The sequence below is a fragment of the Bufo gargarizans genome, chromosome 1 (assembly GCF_014858855.1).
Source record: "Bufo gargarizans isolate SCDJY-AF-19 chromosome 1, ASM1485885v1, whole genome shotgun sequence".
In the NCBI taxonomy this organism is placed as follows: domain Eukaryota; kingdom Metazoa; phylum Chordata; class Amphibia; order Anura; family Bufonidae; genus Bufo; species Bufo gargarizans.
The window spans coordinates 13,880,259-13,904,790 of record NC_058080.1 but is presented as its reverse complement, the minus strand read 5'-3'; the positions used below and the strand labels follow the sequence as shown (position 1 = coordinate 13,904,790).

Below are 24,532 nucleotides of genomic sequence, written 5' to 3'. Positions count from 1 at the left end.
GAATTCCAGCACGAAGAACACGTGACCATTTCTGCCAATCAATGAGCACCCACGTGACTGGGGATGAGCCTACATAAAGCCGGCACGAGCAGCATGACAGTGATTGGAGCTTTTGGAGAGAGAAGATGCTGCTGAAACTGTTCCTGCTCACTGGCATGATAGGTGAGTGCAGCCCCTGCTTCTCCCCCCTCTTATAGTGCAGCCCCTGCTTCATCACCCTCTTATAGTGCAGCCCCTGCTTCTCCCCCCTCTTATAGTGCAGCCCCTGCTTCATCACCCTCTTATAGTGCAGCCCCTGCTTCTCCCCCCTCTTATAGTGCAGCCCCTGCTTCTCCCCCCTCTTATAGTGCAGCCCCTGCTTCATCACCCTCTTATACTGCAGCCCCTGCTTCATCACCCTCTTATAGTGCAGCCCCTGCTTCATCACCCTCTTATAGTGCAGCCCCTGCTTCATCACCCTCTTATAGTGCAGCCCCTGCTTCATCACCCTCTTATAGTGCAGCCCCTGCTTCATCACCCTCTTATAGTGCAGCCCCTGCTTCATCACCCTCTTATAGTGCAGCCCCTGCTTCATCACCCTCTTATAGTGCAGCCCCTGCTTCATCACCCTCTTATAGTGCAGCCCCTGTTTCTTCCCCCTCTTATAGTGCAACCCCTGCTTCATCACCCTCTTATAGTGCAGCCCCTGCTTCATCACCCTCTTATAGTGCAGCCCCTGCTTCATCACCCTCTTATAGTGCAGCCATTACAAAGAAAACAGCTAAATGACAAACTCAGCTCTACAATGATACTTGTTTGTGGCTGATGATGATGATGGTGGCAGGCCACATGTCCAGACTTGCCTGGAGATCGCTTCTCGTGTATATATACGTTTATTGCTCATTTTAGGAAATTGAGTGTTGAGGAACCGTCTAATATAAGTTTAAAGAGCCGCTCAGCGGCGTCATCACATCAACCTGTCGGCACCGTTTACTGCAGCCGGTATACACTGACGACGCTCCTTTCTTAGACACATTGTAGAAAATTGCTATAAGGACAATTCCTTAACATATAGGCACAGCCTCCCGTTCAACACGGGGGACCTTACCCTGTCAGGTGAGCGACGCCATTATCTTAGAGCTTCTCAACATAGTTCAGGACCACTGCGGTACCTGCAGAGCGTTACTCCTGGAGTAACTGTGCTGCATGGAAAAAAACCTCCCAAGCAGTACCGCCACCTGGTGTCCACCTGCTGCAATAACACTGACTGACGCAGGGTGGAAATGCACTTTAGAAAAAAAAAAAAAACTTAAGTAAAGTAATAGCAAAATAAATGATCAGTGTACAATAAAATAGTCTCACGATCTCCGGACTCACTGAAACACGATAAATCCGCAGCGACCTACCTGACAGGTGAGGGAAAGGTCCTGTGCAAGCAGGATCCTCCTCATGTAGAGCAGAAGACGGGTCAGTCCGGAGGTCACTCTCGCACTTCTGTCCAACATTGTAAGTCCAGACCCGGTACAAATCCAGACCCGGTACAAATCCAGACCCGGTACAAATCCAGACCCCGGTACAAATCCAGACCCGGTACAAATCCAGACCCGGTATATATCAACAGACCAGGTGCAAATCCAGACCCGGTACAAATCCAGACCTGGTACAAATCCAGACCCAGTACAAATCCAGACCCAGTACAAATCCAGACCCAGTACAAATCCAGACCCGGTATATATCACAGGGCAGGGTAAATGTCCAGAAACGTCCGACCAGCAGCCGCTCCCAGGACCTTCACACTTACTTCCGTTGACTTTTAGATTTTTGCACACGACAAACACAAGATACTCACTACACACTTCCTGATTCCCCACAGTCCCTACCAGCAGCAGTATCATACAGGAGAGGATTAGATACACAGCTCAGCAGACGGTATCACACAGGATAGGATTAGATACACAGCTCAGCAGACAGTATCACACAGGATAGGATTAGATACACAGCTCAGCAGACAGTATCACACAGGATAGGATTAGATACACAGCTCAGCAGACAGTATCACACAGGATAGGATTAGATACACAGCTCAGCAGACAGTATCACACAGGATAGAATTAGATACACAGCTCAGCAGACAGTATCACACAGGAGAGGATTAGATACACAGCTCAGCAGACAGTATCACACAGGATAGGATTAGATACACAGCTCAGCAGACAGTATCACACAGGATAGGATTAGATACACAGCTCAGCAGACAGTATCACACTGGATAGGATTAGATACACAGCTCAGCAGACAGTATCACACAGGATGGGATTAGATACACAGCCCAGCAGACAGTATCACACAGGATAGGATTAGATACACAGCTCAGCAGACAGTATCACACAGGATAGGATTAGATACACATCTCAGCAGACAGTATCACACAGGATAGGATTAGATACACGGCTCAGCAGACAGTATCACACAGGATAGGATTAGATACACAGCTCAGCAGACAGTATCACATAGGATAGGATTAGATACACAGCTCAGCAGGCAGTATCACACAGGATAGGATTAGATACACAGCTCAGCAGGCAGTATCACACAGGATAGGATTAGATACACAGCTCAGCAGACAGTATCACACAGGACAGGATTAGATACACAGCTCAGCAGACAGTATCACACAGGATAGGATTAGATACACAGCTCAGCAGACAGTATCACACAGGACAGGATTAGATACACAGCTCAGCAGACAGTATCACACAGGATAGGATTAGATACACAGCTCAGCAGACTGTATCACACAGGAGAGGATTAGATACACAGCTCTGCAGACAGTATCACACAGGATAGGATTAGATACACAGCTCAGCAGACTGTATCACACAGGATAGGATTAGATACAGATACTGCACTGGAGGTGGAGCTTCTTCATAGCCCTGCCCCTTTTAGTGACAGTAGAGATCTGGTTGGATGATACATCTGTCAGTCACAGCAGGGGGCGGGGAGCAGCTGAATGTAGAGACCTAATACAGTTTGTCCCAGTGTCTCCGCCGCCCCCGTCTATAGTAGAGGTGCAGTGTCCACCACACACCGACTGTCACTATAAGAGCAATAATTATAAGAGGCTCTCTATTATCTGAGGTGGCAAAGAATCATTCAGTACATGATCATTTATTCTAAAACCAATATAAATCTTAAAACTATATAAAAGTAATACTTAGAATGTGGAGTCTATCTAAATACCAGAGCAATCCATCGAGCAGGCTTGTCACACTGATTAATAGATGATGGCCATTGGCATAGGATCTGCAGCTCCGCAGTCAATAGTGAAGGTGAACATCTAGGACGTATTCCTTAACCAAAAAAAGTCCATGATTGCTCATACAGCATTGTAGACAAAAATATAATGATATCAGAATTATAGAATGTTTAGATATTTAATGAGCAAGACGCTGCAAGGGTTAATAGAGGTGAATAAATGCCCAATATCGTACTGATGGCACCTGTTATAGAGTTTATAGTCCCACTGTTATATATACCATGTGTCAGACAGAGCTGATGCCTCCTCTGTGAGTCGATGTCCAGTTTAGCGTTTATGACACCTTTCTGGCGTTCATAGTTCCGCTAGTTCATGTATCGATACTATAGTCAATACCATAGTCCGGTTTATATATTTGTAGCAAATGTTCATAAAAGCAACATTGATCTTTGTGCAGTGGTTGTAACACACAGACAGTTTACATTACCTTGTCGCTGTAGACCGCCTCTGGCGCCAGGGCGGAGGTTTACATTATCTTGTCGCTGTAGACCGCCTCTGGTGCCGGGGCGGAGGTTTACATTACCTTGTCGCTGTAGATCGCTTCTGGCGCCAGGGTGGAGGTTTACATTACCTTGTCACTGTAGACGGCCTCTGGCGCCGGGGCGGAGGTTTACATTACCTTGTCGCTGTAGACCGCCTCTGGCGCTGGGGCGGAGGTTTACATTACCTTGTGGCTGTAGACCGCCTCTGGCGCCGGGGCGGAGGTTTACATTACTTTGTCACTGTAGACCACCTCTGGCGCCGGGGCGGAGGTTTACATTACCTTGTCGCTGTAGACCACCTCTGGCGCCAGGGCGGAGGTTTACCTTACCTTGTCGCTGTAGACCGCCTCTGGCGCTGGGGCGGAGGTTTACATTACCTTGTCGCTGTAGACCGCCTCTGGCGTCGGGGCGGAGGTTTACAATACCTTGTCGCTGTAGACCGTCTCTGGCGCCGGGGCGGAGGTTTACATTACCTTGTCGCTGTAGACCACCTCTGGCGCCGGGGCGGAGGTTTACATTACCTTGTCGCTGTAGACCGCCTCTGGCGCCGGGACGGAGGTTTACATTACTTTGTCGCTGTAGACCGCCTCTGGCGCCGGGGCGGAGGTTTACATTACCTTGTCGCTGTAGACCGCCTCTGGCGCCGGGGCGGAGGTTTACATTACCTTGTCGCTGTAGACCGCCTCTGGCTCCGGGGCAGAGGTTTACATTACTTTGTCACTGTAGACCGCCTCTGGCGCTGGGGCGGAGGTTTACATTACCTTGTCGCTGAAGACCACCTCTGGCGCCGGGGCGGAGGTTTACATTACCTTGTCGCTGTAGACCGCCTCTGGCGTCGGGGCGGAGGTTTACAATACCTTGTCGCTGTAGACCGTCTCTGGCGGCGGGGCGGAGGTTTACATTACCTTGTCGCTGTAGACCACCTCTGGCGCCGGGGCGGAGGTTTAAATTACCTTGTCGCTGTAGACCGCCTCTGGCGCCGGGGCGGAGGTTTACATTACCTTGTCGCTGTAGACCGCCTCTGGCGTCGGGGCGGAGGTTTACATTACCTTGTCGCTGTAGACCGCCTCTGGCGTCGGGGCAGAGGTTTACAATACCTTGTCGCTGTAGACCGTCTCTGGCGCCGGGGCGGAGGTTTACATTACCTTGTCGCTGTAGACCACCTCTGGCGCCGGGGCTGAGGTTTACATTACCTTGTCGCTTTAGACTGCCTCTGGCGCCGTGGCGGAGGTTTACATTACCTTGTCGCTGTAGATCGCCTCTGGCGTTGGGGCGGAGGTTTACATTACCTTGTCGCTATAGACTGCCTCTGGCGTCGGGGTGGAGGTTTACATTACCTTGTCGCTGTAGACCGCCTCTAGTGCCGGGGCGGAGGTTTACATTACCTTGTCGCTGTAGACTGCCTCTGGCGTCGGGGCGGAGGTTTACAATACCTTGTCGCTGTAGACCGTCTCTGGCGCCGGGGCGGAGGTTTACATTACCCTGTCGCTGTAGACCGCCTCTGGCAGCGGGGCGGAGGTTTACATTACCTTGTCGCTGTAGACCGCCTCTGGCAGCGGGGCGGAGCTGTACTGGAATGGCCGCTGAACCTAAAAAAACGTATTCTTTTTTTATTAATCAGTGTGACAACATTGTTATACTGATTTCTCTATTCAGTGTGACAAGCCTGCTCGATGGATTGCTCTGTAGCAGTTAGATAGACTCCACGTTCTATGTATTACTTGTATATGTATTTACGTCAACTTTCACACTGGCGCATTGGCTTTCCGTTTATAAGATCCGTTCAGGGCTCAGCCGTCCAGAACGGATCAGTTTAGCCCCAATGCATTCTGAATGGATAAGGATCCGCTCAGAATGCCTCAGTTTGCCTCCGTTCAGTCACCATTCCGCTCTGGAGGTCGGACACCAAATGCGGAGCCAAACAGATCCCGTCCTGGCACAGATTGTAAGTCAACGGGGGCGGATCCATTTTCTCTGACACAACAGAAAACGGATCCGTCCCTCATTGACTTTCAATGTTGTTCATGACGGATCCGTCTTGGATATAGAAGACATAACGCAACCTGATCCGTTCATGACGGATGCATGCCGTTGTATTGTTGTAACGGAAGCGTTTTTGCAGATCCATGACGGATCCGCAAAAAACGCTAGTGTGACAGTAGCCCTATATTATTTTTATATTGATTATCTCTTTTTTGTTAATTTTAGAATAAATGATCTGAGTGTGATCATGTACTGAATGATTCCGTGCCACATCAGATAGTAGAGAGCGCTCCAATCTATACGTCTTAGACTGCAGAGGACAGAGAGCGCTTCACGGTAAAGCTCTTGACCAAATTGCACACTAACGCCTCATGTATAGCATGCAGCAGAGGGGTCGGTATATGATAAATTACGCTGAGAAGCAGTTAGATAAAAGCTTAGCATTGAGGATGTGCGATCCAGGTCTGTTTCTTGTATTTATACTCTTCACGGTAAAGCTCCACCTGCTGGCCACTTGTAGGATCTGCACCTGACAGGATAAATCTTCATATTCTCACTTTACAAAGGCCTCCCTGTAATGCTTTCTTTTTGTATTTGGCCCCCTCAGGTGTCATTACCTCAGGGGACGTCATCGATGTACCCGGGCGGTTGGGCTCCGACCTTCTCTTCCAGGTGGAGGACGCCTGCCGCACCAACCACAGGTATCCCTTTGACATTTACTCTGAAAAAGAGAAGATCGGGACGTATCATGTAGGATGGAAAGGACTGAGAAGTTATAATGGTCGTCTGAAGTACAACGAGACGACCTGCACAGTGACCCTGACTGACCTGACTGAGGCGGACGGCACCAAATTCCAAGTCTACTTCCAGTTCGGCATAGACACCAAATCCGGACCACATTACATCAACTACACCGTCACCATGAACCCCGGAGACTCCACAACCACCGCTCCACCGCTCCTCACACTCAGCGGTAACACATCAGTGTATCTAATCCTATCCTGTGTGATACAGTCTGCCGAGCTGTGTATCTAATCCTATCCTGTGTGATACTGTCTGCTGAGCTGTGTATCTAATCCTATCCTGTGTGATACTGTCTGCTGAGCTGTGTATCTAATCCTATCCTGTGTGATACTGCCTGCTGAGCTGTGTATCTAATCCTACCCTGTGTGATACTGTCTGCTGAGCTGTGTATCTAATCCTATCCTGTGTGATACTGTCTGCTGAGCTGTGTATCTAATCCTCTCCTGTGTGATACTGTCTGCTGAGCTGTGTATCTAATCCTATCCTGTGTGATACTGTCTGCTGAGCTGTGTATCTAATCCTATCCTGTGTGATACTGTCTGCTGAGCTGTGTATCTAATCCTATCATGTGTGATACTGTCTGCTGAGCTGTGTATCTAATCCTGTCCTGTGTAATACTGTCTGCTGAGCTGTGTATCTAATCCTATCCTGTGTGATACTGTCTGCTGAGCTGTGTATCTAATCCTATCCTGTGTGATACTGTCTGCTGAGCTGTGTATCTAATCCTATCCTGTGTTGATACTGTCTGCTGAGCTGTGTATCTAATCCTATCCTGTGTGATACTGTCTGCTGAGCTGTGTATCTAATCCTATCCTGTGTGATACTGTCTGCTGAGCTGTGTATCTAATCCTATCCTGTGTGATACTGTCTGCTGAGCTGTGTATCTAATCCTATCCTGTGTGATACTGTCTGCTGAGCTGGTGTATCTAATCCTATCCTGTGTGATACTGTCTGCTGAGCTGTGTATCTAATCCTATCCTGTGTGATACTGTCTGCTGAGCTGTGTATCTAATCCTATCCTGTGTGATACTGTCTGCTGAGCTGTGTATCTAATCCTATCCTGTGTGATACTGTCTGCTGAGCTGTGTATCTAATCCTATCCTGTGTGATACTGTCTGCTGAGGCTGTGTATCTAATCCTATCCTGTGTGATACTGTCTGCTGAGCTGTGTATCTAATCCTATCCTGTGTGATACTGTCTGCTGAGCTGTGTATCTAATCCTATCCTGTGTGATACTGTCTGCTGAGCTGTGTATCTAATCCTATCCTGTGTGATACTGTCTGCTGAGCTGTGTATCTAATCCTATCCTGTGTGATACTGTCTGCTGAGCTGTGTATCTAATCCTATCCTGTGTGATACTGTCTGCTGAGCTGTGTATCTAATCCTATCCTGTGTGATACTGTCTGCTGAGCTGTGTATCTAATCCTATCCTGTGTGATACTGTCTGCTGAGCTGTGTATCTAATCCTATCCTGTGTGATACTGTCTGCGAGCTGTGTATCTAATCCTATCCTGTGTGATACTGTCTGCTGAGCTGTGTATCTAATCCTATCCTGTGTGATACTGTCTGCTGAGCTGTGTATCTAATCCTATCCTGTGTGATACTGTCTGCTGAGCTGTGTATCTAATCCTATCCTGTGTGATACTGTCTGCTGAGCTGTGTATCTAATCCTATCCTGTGTGATACTGTCTGCTGAGCTGTGTATCTAATCCTATCCTGTGTGATACTGTCTGCTGAGCTGTGTATCTAATCCTATCCTGTGTGATACTGTCTGCTGAGCTGTGTATCTAATCCTCCGGTGATACTGTCGCTGAGCTGTGTATCTAATCTATCCTGTGATACTGTCTGCTGAGCTGTGTATCTAATCCTATCCTGTGTGATACTGTCTGCTGAGCTGTGTATCTAATCCTATCCTGTGTGATACTGTCTGCTGAGCTGTGTATCTAATCCTATCCTGTGTGATACTGTCTGCTGAGCTGTGTATCTAATCCTATCCTGTGTGATACTGTCTGCTGAGCTGTGTATCTAATCCTATCCTGTGTGATACTGTCTGCTGAGCTGTGTATCTAATCCTATCCTGTGTGATACTGTCTGCTGAGCTGTGTATCTAATCCTATCCTGTGTGATACTGTCTGCTGAGCTGTGTATCTAATCCTATCCTGTGTGATACTGTCTGCTGAGCTGTGTATCTAATCCTATCCTGTGTGATAGCTTGTATTACCCTTTGCTGCTGAGCTGTGTATCTAATCCTATCCTGTGTGATACTGTCTGCTGAGCTGTGTATCTAATCCTATCCTGTGTGATACTGTCTGCTGAGCTGTGTATCTAATCCTATCCTGTGTGATACTGTCTGCTGAGCTGTGTATCTAATCCTATCCTGTGTGATACTGTCTGCTGAGCTGTGTATCTAATCCTATCCTGTGTGATACTGTCTGCTGAGCTGTGTATCTAATCCTATCCTGTGTGATACTGTCTGCTGAGCTGTGTATCTAATCCTATCCTGTGTGATACTGTCTGCTGAGCTGTGTATCTAATCCTATCCTGTGTGATACTGTCTGCTGAGCTGTGTATCTAATCCTATCCTGTGTGATACTGTCTGCTGAGCTGTGTATCTAATCCTATCCTGTGTGATACTGTCTGCTGAGCTGTGTATCTAATCCTATCCTGTGTGATACTGTCTGCTGAGCTGTGTATCTAATCCTATCCTGTGTGATACTGTCTGCTGAGCTGTGTATCTAATCCTATCCTGTGTGATACTGTCTGCTGAGCTGCTGAGCTGGTATCTAATCCTATCCGTGTGATACTGTCTGCTGAGCTGTGTATCTAATCCTATCCTGTGGTGATACTGTCTGGCTGAGCTGTGTATCTAATCCTATCCTGTGTGATACTGTCTGCTGAGCTGTGTATCTAATCCTATCCTGTGTGATACTGTCTGCTGAGCTGTGTAGCTAATCCTATCCCTGTGTGATACTGTCTGCTGAGCTGTTATCTAATCCTATCCTGTGTGATACTGTCTGCTGAGCTGTGTATCTAATCCTATCCTGTGTGATACTGTCTGCTGAGCTGTGTATCTAATCCTATCCTGTGTGATACTGTCTGCTGAGCGGTGTATCTAATCCTATCCTGTGTGATACTGTCTGCTGAGCTGTGTATCTAATCCTATCCTGTGTGATACTGTCTGCTGAGCTGGTATCTAATCCTATCCTCGTGTGATACTGTCTGCTGAGCGTGTGTATCTAATCCTATCCTGTGTGATACTGTCTGCTGAGCTGTGTATCTAATCCTATCCTGTGTGATACGGTCTGCTGAGCTGTGTATCTAATCCTATCCTGTGTGATACTGTCTGCTGAGCTGTGTATCTAATCCTATCCTGTGTGATACTGTCTGCTGAGCTGTGTATCTAATCCTTTCCTGTGCGATACTGTCTGCTGAGCTGTGTATCTAATCCTATCCTGTGATACTGTCTGCTGAGCTGTGTATCTAATCCTACCCTGTGTGATACTGTCTGCTGAGCTGTGTATCTAATCCTACCCTGTGTGATACTGCCTGCTGAGCTATGTATCTAATCCTATCCTGTGTGATACTGTCGGCTGAGCTGTGTATCTAATCCTATCCTGTGTGATACTGTCTGCTGAGCTGTGTATCTAATCCTATCCTGTGTGATACTGTCTGCTGAGCGGTGTATCTAATCCTATCCTGTGTGATACAGTCTGCTGAGCTGTGTATCTAATCCTATCCTGTGTGATACTGTCTGCTGAGCGGTGTATCTAATCCTATCCTGTGTGATACTGTCTGCTGAGCGGTGTATCTAATCCCATCCTGTGTGATACTGTCTGCTGAGCTGTGTATCTAATCCCCTCCTGTGTGACACTGTCTGCAGAGTCCTGTATCTAATCCTGTGCTCTCCTGTCCACGGCTTGGTCCCACGGCCATTGTGGTCAGTCACAGGCCTCAGTGGTCACATCAGCTTGGACAGTATATCACTGCTAATCGCTGAGGCCTGTGATTTGCTGCAGCCGTCAACCCAAGCCGCTTCCTGGTCCTGCCAGGACTGTGACTTATCCTTCAAGCCGCTGTACCGCTGAGGGCTGTGACAGGCCGCTAGCCAGTCCGGCAGTGAACAGAGCAGCAATGCGCCCATGGACAGGTCACTGGTGTTTTTCTTTTTAGGGGCACAGTTTAGGACCATAGGAGTTGTTGTTTTCAAGGCCAGATCTCCATGAAACCAAATGTCCCTAGGAAACAGTGAGCTTCAAGCCTAGTGGTTCATAAACAGTGCCCTTTGACATGGATTCTCCAGTTGCTTAGCTAATTGCAGGAATTGCAAGGAAAATAAAAGACGCGTGGCAACTTTTCAAGTGGAAAAAGTCCAGAAAATGATTGCAATAAGGCAATGTGTTTTTGCCTCTGTAATGCAACCTTCAACAGGTCTTGGCACAGTGAGTTAGGTCACCTTGACTATAGACCACGGCTGGAACTATTGGTTTAGAGACTACTCTGGCCCAAAGAAATACAAAATCAGTATCTTGTGGCATGAAATAATTCAGTTTCTCATGTAGATACAGGACTATCCTGCTAAGGTATGCTTTTGGTGATGATTTTCATCATGGCCAACGGGGTAATAAACAAAGCAATGCAATGCCAGCCTGGATTGACCCCCACCACCATGAGCTACTACCATAGTTCACCACAAACACCCTACACAGGAACTGTAATCAACATCCTAACATATGGTCATCCTGAAGAAGTTCCCTCAGACCTGTACTGAGAGCCTAAAGCTGAACCTCAAGTAACTTTATTCATGGTGTCTATCGCCCTTAATGACGCCCTGTTCACACCTGAGGTTGGAGGTTAGCTATGATCTTAGACTTTGCTTTATATCAGCATATGTCTGCTTTGTTTCAGAACCCACCAATCATAACGAGTGCCAGGTTTCTACTAGAAGACTTCTCGGCTTTGTCTCCTTCTGCTTTTCGCTGAACTCTGTGGTTAACGCCATATTCACTTTTGTGCTTCTAATACTGATATTAAAACGTGAGTAACGGGTATACAGAATGTGAGTGAGAAGGTGGGCTGTAGAAAAAGAGAAAGTCTAATGTCAAACACTAGGAGATGGTTCCAGGACTGGCACATCCTTCCTCTTCACCGGTTCTTGCAATCATTCTGAAGGGATTTGGAGAGGTGGAAGGTCCTGTGTCCATAGCTGGTAATTAGTAAAAAGGTGCAACTACACAACCCATCCATGTTGGGCACTAATACTGCATAGTTGTGAATCCTATTCACAGGGCATGATAAAGGAAAGGTACCCTCTGATACAGATGTGCTCTGAGGTTATTTTTTGTAACTGGTCACATGATTTATGGTAATTAAGTGATGCCATTAGTCCACTCCTGCGATGGGATGAGGGGTGGTGTGTTGCACTACATGGAGAAATGCCTCATCCCCAGCAGTGCTCATTTTTGTAAGTTCTTTTTATGTCTGAACAAAAGATTTGTAAAAACTGATAGGGATGGTATGGGACAAGCATGAGGTCACCAACATTTATAAAGACAACCGGGGACAGGTGTACTGTCACCAGCACTCATATAGACAATCGAGGACAGGTGTACCATCACCAGCACTAATACAGACAATCGGGGACAGGTGTACCTTCACCAGCACTCATACAGACAATCGGGGACAGGTGTACCATCACCAGCACTCATACAGACAATCAGGGACTGGTGTACCTTCACCAGCACTCATACAGACAATCGGGGACAGGTGTACCATCACCAGCACTCATAAAGACAATCGGGGACAGGTTTACCATCACCAGCACTCATACAGACAATCAGGGACAGGTGTACCATCACCAGCACTCATATAGACAATCGAGGACAGGTGTACCATCACCAGCACTAATACAGACAATCGGGGACAGGTGTACCTTCACCAGCACTCATACAGACAATCGGGGACAGGTGTACCATCACCAGCACTCATACAGACAATCAGGGACTGGTGTACCTTCACCAGCACTCATACAGACAATCGGGGACAGGTGTACCATCACCAGCACTCATAAAGACAATCGGGGACAGGTTTACCATCACCAGCACTCATACAGACAATCAGGGACAGGTGTACCATCACCAGCACTCATACAGACAATCGAGGACAGGTGTACCATCACCAGCACTAATACAGACAATCGGGGACAGGTGTACCTTCACCAGCACTCATACAGACAATCGGGGACAGGTGTACCATCACCAGCACTCATACAGACAATCGGGGACTGGTGTACCTTCACCAGCACTCATACAGACAATCGGGGACAGGTGTACCATCACCAGCACTCATACAGACAATCGGGGACAGGTTTACCATCACCAGCACTCATACAGACAATCAGGGACAGGTGTACCATCACCAGCACTCATACAGACAATCGGGGACAGGTGTACCATCACCAGCACTCAGACAGACAATTGGGGACAGGTGTACCTTCACCAGCACTCATACAGACAATCGGGGGCAGGTGTACCATCACCAGCACTCATATAGACAATCGCGGACAGGTTTACCATCACCAGCACTCATACAGACAATCAGGGACAGGTGTACCATCACCAGAACTCATACAGACAATCGGGGACAGGTGTACCATCACCAACACTCATATAGACAATCAGGGACAGGTGTACCATCACCAGCACTCATATAGACAATGGAGGACAGGTGTACCATCACCAGCACTCATACAGACAATCGGGGACAGGTGTACCATCACCAGCACTCATACAGACAATCGGGGACTGGTGTACCTTCACCAGCACTCATACAAACAATCGGGGACAGGTGTACCATCACCAGCACTCATACAGACAATCGGGGACAGGTTTACCATCACCAGCACTCATACAGACAATCGGGGACAGGTGTACCATCACCAGCACTCATACAGACAATCGGGGACAGGTGTACCTTCACCAGCACTCATACAGACAATCGGGGACAGGTGTACCATCACCAGCACTCAGACAGACAATTGGGGACAGGTGTACCTTCACCAGCACTCATACAGACAATCGGGGGCAGGTGTACCATCACCAGCACTCCTGTAGACAATCGGGGACAGGTGTACCATTACCAGCACTCATATAGACAATTGGGGACAGGTGTACCATCACCAGCACTCATATAAACAATCGGGGACAGGTGCACCATCACCAGCACTCATATAGACAATCGCGGACAGGTTTAGCATCACCAGCACTCATACAGACAATCAGGGACAGGTGTACCATCACCAGAACTCATATAGACAATGGAGGACAGGTGTACCATCACCAGCACTCATACAGACAATCAGGGACAGGTGTACAATCACCAGCACTCATACAAACAATCAGGGACAGGTGTACCATCACCAGCACTCATACAGACAATCGGGGACAGGTGTACCATCACCAACACTCATATAGACAATCAGGGACAGGTGTACCATCACCAGCACTCATACAGACAATCGGGGACAGGTGTACCATCACCAACACTCATATAGACAATCGGGGACTGGTGTACCATCACCAGAACTTATACAAACAATCAGGGACAGGTGTACCTTCACCAGAACTCATACAGACAATCGGGGACAGGTGTACCATCACCAGCACTCATATAGACAATGGAGGACAGGTGTACCATCACCAGCACTCATACAAACAATCGGGGACAGGTGTACGATCACCAACACTCATATAGACAATCAGGGACAGGTGTACCATCACCAGCACTCATACAGACAATCGGGGACAGGTGTACCATCACCAGCACTCATACAGACAATCGGGTACAGGTGTACCATCACCAGCACTCATACAGACAATCGGGGACAGGTGTACCATCACCAGCACTCATACAGACAATCAGGGACAGGTGTACCATCACCAGCACTCATATAGATGGGGACAGGTGTACCATCACCAGCACTCATATAGATGGGGACAGGTGTACCATCACCAGCACTCATATAGATGGGGACAGGTGTACCGTCACCATCACTCATATAGATGGGGACAGGTGTACCGTCACCAGCACTCATATAGATGGGGACAGGTGTACCGTCACCAGCAGTCATATAGATAGGGACAGGTGTACCGTCACCAGCACTCATATAGATGGGGACAGGTGTACCATCACCAGCACTCATATAGATGGGGACAGGTGTACCGTCACCAGCACTCATATAGATGGGGACAGGTGTACCGTCACCAGCACTCATTAAGACGAGGACAGGTGTACCGTCACCAGCACTCATACAGATGGGGACAGGTGTACCATCACCAACACTCATATAGATGGAGACAGGTGTACCGTCACCAGCACTCATACAGATGGGGACAGGTGTACCGTCACCAGCACTCATATAGATGGAGACAGGTGTACCATCACCAACACTCATCTAGATGGAGACAGGTGTACCGTCACCAGCACTCTTAAAGATGGGGACAGGTGTACCATCACCAGCACTCATATAGATGGGGACAGGTGTACCATCACCAGCACTCATATAGATGGGGACAGGTGTACCGTCACCAGCACTCATATAGATGGGGACAGGTGTACCATCACCAGCACTCATATTGATGGGGACAGGTGTACCATCGCCAGCATTCATATAGATGGGGACAGGTGTACCATCACCAGCACTCATATTGATGGGGACAGGTGTACCATCACCAGCACTCATATTGATGGGGACAGGTGTACCATCACTCATATTGATGGGGACAGGTGTACCATCACCATCACTCATATAGACAATCAGGAACAGGTGTACCATCACCAGCACTCATATAGATGGGGACAGGTGTACCGTCACCAGCACTCATATAGATGGGGACAGGTGTACCGTCACCAGCACTCATATAGATGGGGACAGGTGTACCGTCACCAGCACTCATATAGATGTGGACATGTGTACTATCACCAGCACTCATATAGACCTCATTATCATAGACCTCACAGCACAGATATGTGCAGGGCTGTACACGAGTGTTGGGCTGAAGACCAAATTGCCACCTTCACCAGCACTTTTGCAGTAACGGTGGAGTACCAGTTGCTTATCTCGCCTGATGGACAGTGAAGCCCTATTCACCTCATCCATAGACGGCTGATAGAGTGCAGTAGATGTATTATTTTATTAGATGTGGAGCATGTGGTTCTTTATAACCTGCACATTTTGCTCTTTTTCTATCTTTTGCTGGTTTATCTAAAAATCCATGAGGGGCTGGTACTGCGCCCCAGCGTAAGTTTACCAGTCCGTCAAAAAACATCTTGTGCAGATGCATAGTAAGGATTTTGTCAGTTTTCATGGTGGGAAGACATATTTTGTCTACTATGAACCTCCAAGCGTTGATTTCTGCTCCTCAGAATCACTGCAGGAGAATAGGAGAGTGTGCAGTCCATGGACAACACCTCCCAATGTAACCATTAAACCTACAGATCTGTATGTAGAAGGTTTCAGAATTTTTTACATGTATTTAAATTTTACCAGGATTCTTCGAGAGGCTGGAGGAGCACAGTGTGAATTTCGCTTGTGGGATCATTTGCGGTTTCATGGTCTTATCTCAAGTCGTCAGCTTAGGCTTGATCTCCAGCGGTAAGAGTATGTTACAGATGAAACATGCTGGATGGATTTTCTCAGTTCTACCATCCTATATCTTGATATCCTGAGAATAAGATAAATGTCAGACCCCAGCAGAGCAGGGACACACAACATCTCCTAAAACTGGACTTCATACGCTATATGTCCACATGCACAAGTTACAATAATAGTGGAGGGTCTATTTGCAGAAGTGGAGAACAATGGCATTTCTCACTCAGTCCTTTGATTTCAATGAGGATGGTGTAATGCTTCATTTTTTGAGGGGGCCCTACAGGGAAATTGAACACTATCTGCAGGGTCCATTTAAAGGTCAAAGCAGATTGCTGTGGTTGGAAATTTGTGGTAGGACAATATTCACAGCCGTGTCTGTTGGACGGGGCAATATCATCTCCTCCCTAAAAAATGTTAAACTTTTATGCTGATGGAAAAATCTAGGCCGTGAAGGTCACTAGATGGTGGAGGCTCCAGACAATTACGCTAAGACCCTCCTTATAATCTGCCATCATAATGCATATTAACCCCCACTCCGCCCTTAATACAGCCACCCTAGACAGCAGCCTACAGGGGAGATTTATGCCCCCGGGTAGGTTAAAAGTGTCAACCTGGGAACTAATGTAGAAAAAGGAAGATATAAGTATTGCCTACACTGATGTATTGTAACAACCCTTCACCCGGTGATGGTGAACAGGAAATCTTTCTTTCCACAGAATGGTCCTATTCATGGTTCCTGATATTAATTCCCATCATTCTTGTCATGGACATATTGCTATACTTTGGTGAGTTTTCCATGTATATATATATATACATATATATATATACCAGCAGAAGGACCCGGCTTCGCTCGGGTATATTTCATCCAGTTCATTTAATGTTTGTGTGTGTCGTATCTTCACAGTATTAGGCAGGTGGATGTAATGTTCTGTCTGACTGATGTATCTCATACGGAAACACTTCATTGTGTAACCCTTAGGCCTCATGCACACGGCCGTTGTTTTATTCCGTGTCCGTTGCTCCGTTTTTCGTTAATTTTGTGCGGACCCATTGATTTTCAATGGGTCCGTGGAAAACTCGGCTAATGCACCATTTGCCATCCGCGTCCGTGATCCGTGGTTCCAGTCCATCAAGAAAATATAACCTGTCCTATTATTTTTGCGCAACACAGTTTGTGGCCCTATTCAAGTCAATGGGACCGCAAAAAAACGCGGAGGCACACAAGATCTGTGCATCCGCGTCCGTTTTTTTCCTCTATTTGCATGGCAAACCTGACTTAGACTTTTTTTTACTTTCCTTTATGTCTGGAGGTCCTCCAAAAATAAAGGAAAACACACGGAAACAAAAATGGAAACGGATCACGAAACAACGGAACCCCATTTTGCGGAACGGAACACAACAACGGTCGTGTGCATGAGGCCTTAGTTGTAAGCCTACACATTACAGTGTTTCATGGCCTGCTCCAGGAGACTTGGTCGGGGAGTAGAGCGCGTGCCCTTAACAGCTGATAATGACCAGTTTTGTTGTATTATTACTTTAATGGTAATAAAACCAGAAAAAGTCCTAATTTCAGCATTTTTGCAGGATGCCTCCAGAAATGTGTTGGAGCTCAAATCACCACCTTCATGGACAGATTTTGCAGTAAGTTGTACATTTTAAAGATTGTGAGCTGCTCAGCTCAATAGGTTAAACAATCTAATTATAAGTCAATACAGGAGCCAGAACGACTGTGGCGGCCATATTGGTTGTCACTCATCTTTTCCAGAAGCAAAATAGAATATGTGATAACTTAAAAGGGCAAGTTTGGGATTTTAAGAAACCTGTGTAAGAGCAGGAAATGTTGCCAAGAAATGAGATATACTCTCCTGTAAGAGTCACAACTGATTCTGCAGCGATGATGTCACATCAGTCATGTGACAGCTGCAGCCAATCACTATCCTCAGCACTAGGATTTTTTTTATACCATGTATACTTTCGTATACTGCCCCTTTAACACAAGAGGATGACTCAATATTATATTTGTGGACATCATATGCATTGAGGAGGAGTAGTCCTCTGAATTGATTTGTATTATTTATGGTATATTATTGGGATTTTATAAAATGTTTCCATTTTATTTTCTCCCTTTTAGACTCCAGATGTAAGCAGATCGCTCACTACATTTTCATTCTGCTGCTTCAGGTCGCGTTTACAGTCTGTGTTGGGATCATATACTATGAGATCGGTAGGTGTCTTCTGGAAATCCTATCCCCTTCTCGCAGTGGGATGCAATAGTTTGGTGTAGTGAGAAGATAGTACCTAACCCCACACTGTATTATTGTTCTACACATATGGCACAGGTTCCGTACCCCTCAGCAATATTACCCCAAAGATGTTGAAGACCATGGTGGTCATGGCACCTAAATGGTTTTAGAGATGAAGGAGTCTCCACATCTGCCTTACATGCAGCAAAATGCTATGAAAACTCTTAACAGAGTACAAGTAACACCATAACCACTGGGTGACCACACATGGACACATACAAGTTAGAAATCTCGTGACAGAGTATCATGAAATAATTTTATTTTAAAAGTTGGTCATTTTGTGACATAAATATTGAGATATGTTGCACCAAGAGAAAGTTAATGAAGACTGGTCACTCATGGGTATTAGTTGTTTCTTTGAGGAGCCCAACAATCCCAATATCTAACCACAAAAATTTTGTTAATTTTCAGATGATGACAATTCAAGAGGACAATCTCCTGATAATGGTTATGTGGCCATCGCATTCATCATTTCTTTTCTTTTGAATCTTGGAATTTTCTTCATTGGCTACTGTAAGTTTATGGCCAACTGCTGAGAGTTCGGAGAAATACTATGTGAGACCAGGAAGACTATTGTTACAGAAAGCTAATCTCAGATGGCTCCATGCCATTTTATATGGAAAGTATTCATATAATAGAGAGACTTGTTTTCCTTGCCGACTCATAGAGAAAACCTGTGAGTCCTGCTTCCCTGCCCACTCATAGAGAGAGCCTGTGAGTCCTGCTTCTTCTGCCCTCTCATAGAGAAAACCTCTGAGTCCTGTTTCCCCTGCCCACTCATAGAGAGAGCCTGTGAGTCCTGATTCTTCTGCCCTCTTATAGAGAAAAACTGTGAGTCATGCTTACCCTGCCCACTCATAGAGAGAGCCTGTGAGTACTGCTTCTGCTGCCCTATCATAGAGAAAACCTGTGAGTCCTGCTTCCCCTGCCCACTCATAGAGAAAGCCTGTGAGTCCTGCTTCTTCTGCCCTCTCATAGAGAAAACCTCTGAGTCCTGCTTCCCCTACCCACTCATAGAGAAAGCCTGTGAGTCCTGATTCTTCTGCCCTCTCATAGAGAAAACCTCTGAGTCCTGCTTCCCCTGCCCACTCATAGAGAGAGCCTGTGAGTCCTGATTCTTCTGCTCTCTTATAGAGAAAAGCTGTGAGTCCTGCTTACCCTGCCCACTCATAGAGAGAGCCTGTGAGTCCTGATTATTCTGCCCTCTTATAGAGAAAAGCTGTTAGTCCTGCTTACCCTGCCCACTCATAGAGAGAGCCTGTGAGTCCTGCTTCTTCTGCCCTCTCATAGAGAAAACCTGTGAGTCCTGCTTCCCCTGCCCACTCATAGAGAAAGCCTGTGAGTCCTGCTTCTTCTTCCCTCTCATAGAGAAAACCTGTGAGTCCTGCTTCCCCTGCCCACTCATAGAGAAAACCTGTGAGTCCTGCTTCTTCTGCCCTCTCATAGAGAAAACCTGTGAGTCCTGCTTCCCCTGCCCACTAATAGATAGAGTCTGTGAGTCCTGATTCTTATGCCCTCTCATAGAGAAAAACTCTGAGTCCTGCTTCCCCTGCCCACTCATAGAGAGAGCCTGTGAGTCCTGATTCTTCTGCCCTCTTATAGAGGAAATCTGTGAGTCCTGCTTACCCTGCCCACTCATAGAGAGAGCCTGTGAGTCCTGATTCTTCTGCCATACATAGAGAGAACCTGTAAACCCTGCTTCCCCTGCCCACTCATAGAGAGAGCCTGTAAGTCCTGCTTCTCCTGCCATACATAGAGAGAACCTGTGAGTTCTGCTCCCCTCATCCACCCAGAGCAGCAGGATTGACGTTTTTTTTTATGAGTGGGTCATGGGTTACCAGGAGTAATGGGTGGTGAGAGTGGACCCACTGTGCCAACTAATTGGCTTGACTTTGGGCTGACTCTAAGGGCATTACCCTGGCAGGGGAGCTGCCAGGCCGCTACCTCTTGAGATAGTCCCTATGTAGTTGGTGGCTGACCCACAAGGGTCAGAGACAATGTTGAAAAGTACCAAGGAGTCAGGCAATAGTTGTAGTCAGGGAACAGGCTGAAGTGTAGTCAGGAAACAGGGCAGCCTGTTTGCAATTGTATCCAAGAAACAAGTCTGAGGTCAGGCAAGCGACGGAGAATCAAAGTCACTTAACAGGCAGAAGATCAGTACATGTGCACTCAGACAGAATCATGCACTTTTGCTGGTAAATTAGAAACTAAGAACTTAAGCTCAGTGACCCTCCCACTGGGGAGAGGGCCTAATATACCCAGGGATGGCCAGCCATATGCTATAGATAGGGTTGCTTTCTGGCCAGTATTTAACTGGCCTAACTGGTATTTTGCCCAGAAGACTGGTGCTGGCATTTCTGGGATTTTTTAAGAGATTTTGCACATGAGCAGTCAATGATTGGATGTTTTTGTCCCGGCAGAAAAATTGATGGGATGAGTCCAGGCAGTAAGCAGCACTAATGGGACAATGAATAGGATTAGTCAGGCAGAGTCACATTAAAACTGGTCTTGATCGGTGGCAGCCAGCCAGCCAGCCAGAAGTGAATGATGGACGGAGAAATCCAGCCCCGTGAGTTGTGCCTGCGATATGAGTTGTGCCAACACCTGTTGAGCACAACACCTGTTACCCTCAAAGCAGTGGTGGCCATGGGACACCAGTGCCACACCAGGGCTCACATACTTACTGTATGAGTGAGTGGGGAGACAGGATTCACAGGCTTTTTCTATTAGATGGAGGGGGAAGCAGGACTCTCATGCTCTCTTTATGACTTTAAGTTGTAAACAGGACTCACAGGTTTTCTCCATTTGAGGGACGGGAAAGCAGGACTCACAGACTTTTTATAAGTAGGGTATAGGTTACCATGGCTCACAGGCTTTCTCTATGAATGGATGGGAGGAAGCAGGACTCACATGCTTTTTCAATGAGTGGGAGCAAAAAGCATGGTTATCAGGGTTTTTCTACAAGTTGATGGCGGAAGCAGGACTCATTGGGCTTTCTCTATGAATGAGTGGGAAAGCAGGACTTACAGGTTTCTCCATGAATGATCTGGGGAAGCAGAACTCACAAGCTTTTTTTAAATGAACGGATGGGAAAGCAGGACTCACAGGCTTTCAATAAGGCTTTCAATAAGTGGGGCGTAGGTTCCCAGAGCTCACTGGCTTTCTGTATTACAGGATGGGGGAGAAAGGGGAAAGCACAATTCACAGGCTTTCTGTATGGCTTGGTGGTTGAGGAGGGAAACAGGACTCGCATGCTTTTTCAGTGAGTGGGTAGGGAGCAGGGCTTGAAAAGCTTTCTCTATGTGTGTGCATGGACAGCAGGACTCTCAGGCTTTCTCTATGAGAAGGTAGATGGAAGCAGGACTCTCAGGCTCTCTGTATGAGAGGAGGGAGAAGCAGGACTCATGAGCTTTCTCTATGAGAAGGTAGAGGGAAGTAGGACTTTCAGGCTCTCTGTATGAGAGGAGGAAGAAGCAGGACTCATGAGCTTTCTCTATGAGAAGGTAGAGGGAAGCAGGACTCTCAGGCTTTCTATATGAGAACGAGGGGGAAGCAGGACTCACAGGCTTTCTATATGTTTGGGAGAGGAATGCTGGACTCACAAACAGAGTTGGATTGGGGTCTCTTGGGCCCATCAGAGGAGATTATTCTCAGGGCCCAAACCTCATATCATAAATACAGTGTTATAGGTTTTGAATCAAAGAAGTAGACCCTAGTCTCCAGGTTTTTTAGGGCCCAGTACTGTATCAGAGCCTGGGCCCTCTGGAACTCTGGATTGGAAAAGCAGATCTAACAGACTTTTTCAATAAATGAGTGGGGGAAGCAGGACTCACAGATTTTCAATGTAAACCTTGCAGAAGTTTAACATCTCTTGATATGAAAATAGTGAGTGAAATAATAGAAACCAATATATCCCTGAGCTCGGCATCTCCCCCTCTGTTATATGCTGCCTGTAGATTGAGAAGTGTAGAAGTGAATGCTCTTTAACTTCCATTAAGATCCTCCTGAATGTCACAGGTTTCTACATAAATTCCATGCATAGGGTTTGAAATACTGGTGCGGTTTTGCACGATTTAACATGAATAGCTATCGGCCAAGGGGCTGACGCTTTACTCTATGTAATGCCTCATCCCTGGTCCTTTAAATGGGACTAGTTGCATGATTACACACGGCTGCATGAACTCCATTAAAGGATTTGTCCAGCTGGAAAAATTGTACAGGTGGAAAAAAGTAGTGGGTTAAAATAAAAAATAAAAAATGCACTACTCTTATCACCGACATCCATCACTCCTTTTCCAGCTTTTACTGGGTCCTACTGGTCTATACTTCCTTCCCGTCTCAACACAGAGGAAATGCCAGGAGATGTCTGCTCAGCCAATAACTGACGGGTCATGATTGTGGCCGGTGATTGGCTGAGCAGGCATTTTCTGTGTCTTTTACGATTTGTCCATGAAGTAGAGACCAACAAGTGAGGACTGGAATGGAAGTGGCAGGGATCGGTGAGTAACACTTCTTTGTTATCCTTTTCAACCCTCCCTGAACCTCTGCCTACCGTTTTTAATAAGCTGACGCCTTTACGACAACTGGATTTATCGATTTTACATGTGTGTATCAGTACATTCTCATCTCTACTTTATTTCATGTTTTTAGGTTATAAAACGAAACGGAATGGATTCACTCAAGCTCCTTCCAAGGAAGTTCAAACGGCACCTGATAACCCTGGAAAGACCTGCGAAACCTTGGTATGAAGATTCCATGATCTGTCTGACACCTGCCGAGCACCGGTGTCCAATGTACATGCTGTGGACAACTCAGATCTAGTGGACCCAAATTGTACCTCACTTAAAATGATAAAACCTGGGGGTAAGGGCTGTCATCTGTACTGAAGGACTAGCAGTAGATAAAAACAAAACAAAAAACATACTTACCAGAGCTGGAGCGAAATCTCGCATGGCCCAAGATGAGTTCTTACGTCACAGCGCACAGGATTTAAGTCAAGATCTTCAAGCAAGATGGTGGCAGCCGGCCCGTCCCGAGCAAATGGAGCAGATTCTTTTTTTGTACTATTTCAAGTTAAATTGGTTCACTACCACGAAGCTTAAGGAAATTCGGCTTTACGGCAAATCAAATTTATCCTGAAATTTGGATTGAAGTCCACTTTGTGGACTTCGATTCGCTCAACACTATTCATAAGTGTCAGAATGTCAGGTATTCCTATTCAGTTGATTGTGGAAAACTGACCTCAAATTATCCAGAATAATCTGGAAGGAAGAGCAGAATACTTGAACATAGAATGAGATGCTGTGGGTATTGTTAGCTGCTGGTAAGTGTTAATTTCTTCTGTAGCACTCCTAGTGGAGAAATGGAGTATTACCTTTTATCAATTAAGAGCTACAGAAATGAAAGAGATGGGTCCTCCAAATGGAGGACTGTTCTCCAGGAGGTCCGACATGCTGTTACATTTTTAACAGGACATGTGCAAAGTGTTATCGAAACATTTCTTAAATCTTATGTTGGCACTGTGATTTTTTAAAAAATTTAAAATGTGGCAGTTTTACATTTTAATATGATATTTATACAATATTTAATAATTACGTCGGTTAGGTAGTACTGTTGATGTCTGTTTACATTCCCGATGGCGGCTACTACTACTGCCCCTGGTTACTGCGCCAAAAGTAACCTTCATAGTGAATACATTTCTGTGTCCCCCGTATTCTCCTGAATTACGTTCAAATTAGAAAGTTACAAGAGTTTTCCAGGCCAGCACTTTATGCGCCCTAGTATTTAGGGAGCGGCACTTTCTAAACTGGATTTTTTGGTTGTCCATATTTCAGAGCGTTGACCGTTCGCTTTTTGTTTCTGGGTTTAGCTGTAATTGTTGTTTTTATGTTTTATTTTACCTTTGTATAAGCTGTATAATTTCTAAGTTATTATTTATTGGTTTGTAATGTATTATTTCTCAATAAACTAATTTGCACAGAAATCTGCATTCTACACCATTCTGAAGCAGATGGGGTGG

At 46.3% G+C, this 24,532-nt stretch overlaps 1 protein-coding gene across 1 annotated transcript; it reads left to right on the top strand.

Annotated features, from left to right (window-relative positions):
* On the top strand, positions 1–24,043 carry LOC122938854. The gene is made up of 9 exons (XM_044294702.1): positions 1–162; positions 6,368–6,733; positions 11,470–11,598; positions 16,109–16,213; positions 16,927–16,995; positions 17,795–17,851; positions 18,342–18,434; positions 18,925–19,026; positions 23,164–24,043. The coding sequence occupies exons 1-9, from the start codon at positions 126–128 to the stop codon at positions 23,259–23,261; spliced, it is 1,056 nt and encodes a 351-aa protein (XP_044150637.1). The 5' UTR covers positions 1–125; the 3' UTR covers positions 23,262–24,043.
* Positions 24,044–24,532: the final 489 nt, after the last annotated feature.

What these genes read in the sequence shown, in the direction of transcription:
- LOC122938854 (XM_044294702.1), top strand. Translation starts at nt 126, where the DNA reads ATGCTGCTGAAACTGTTCCTGCTCACTGGCATGATAG. An exon ending in CTTAGGCTTGATCTCCAGCG is followed by an intron (nt 16,214 to 16,926) that starts GTAAGAGTATGT and finishes TTCTTTCCACAG; the next exon opens with AATGGTCCTATTCATGGTTC. An exon ending in GGACATATTGCTATACTTTG is followed by an intron (nt 16,996 to 17,794) that starts GTGAGTTTTCCA and finishes GCATTTTTGCAG; the next exon opens with GATGCCTCCAGAAATGTGTT.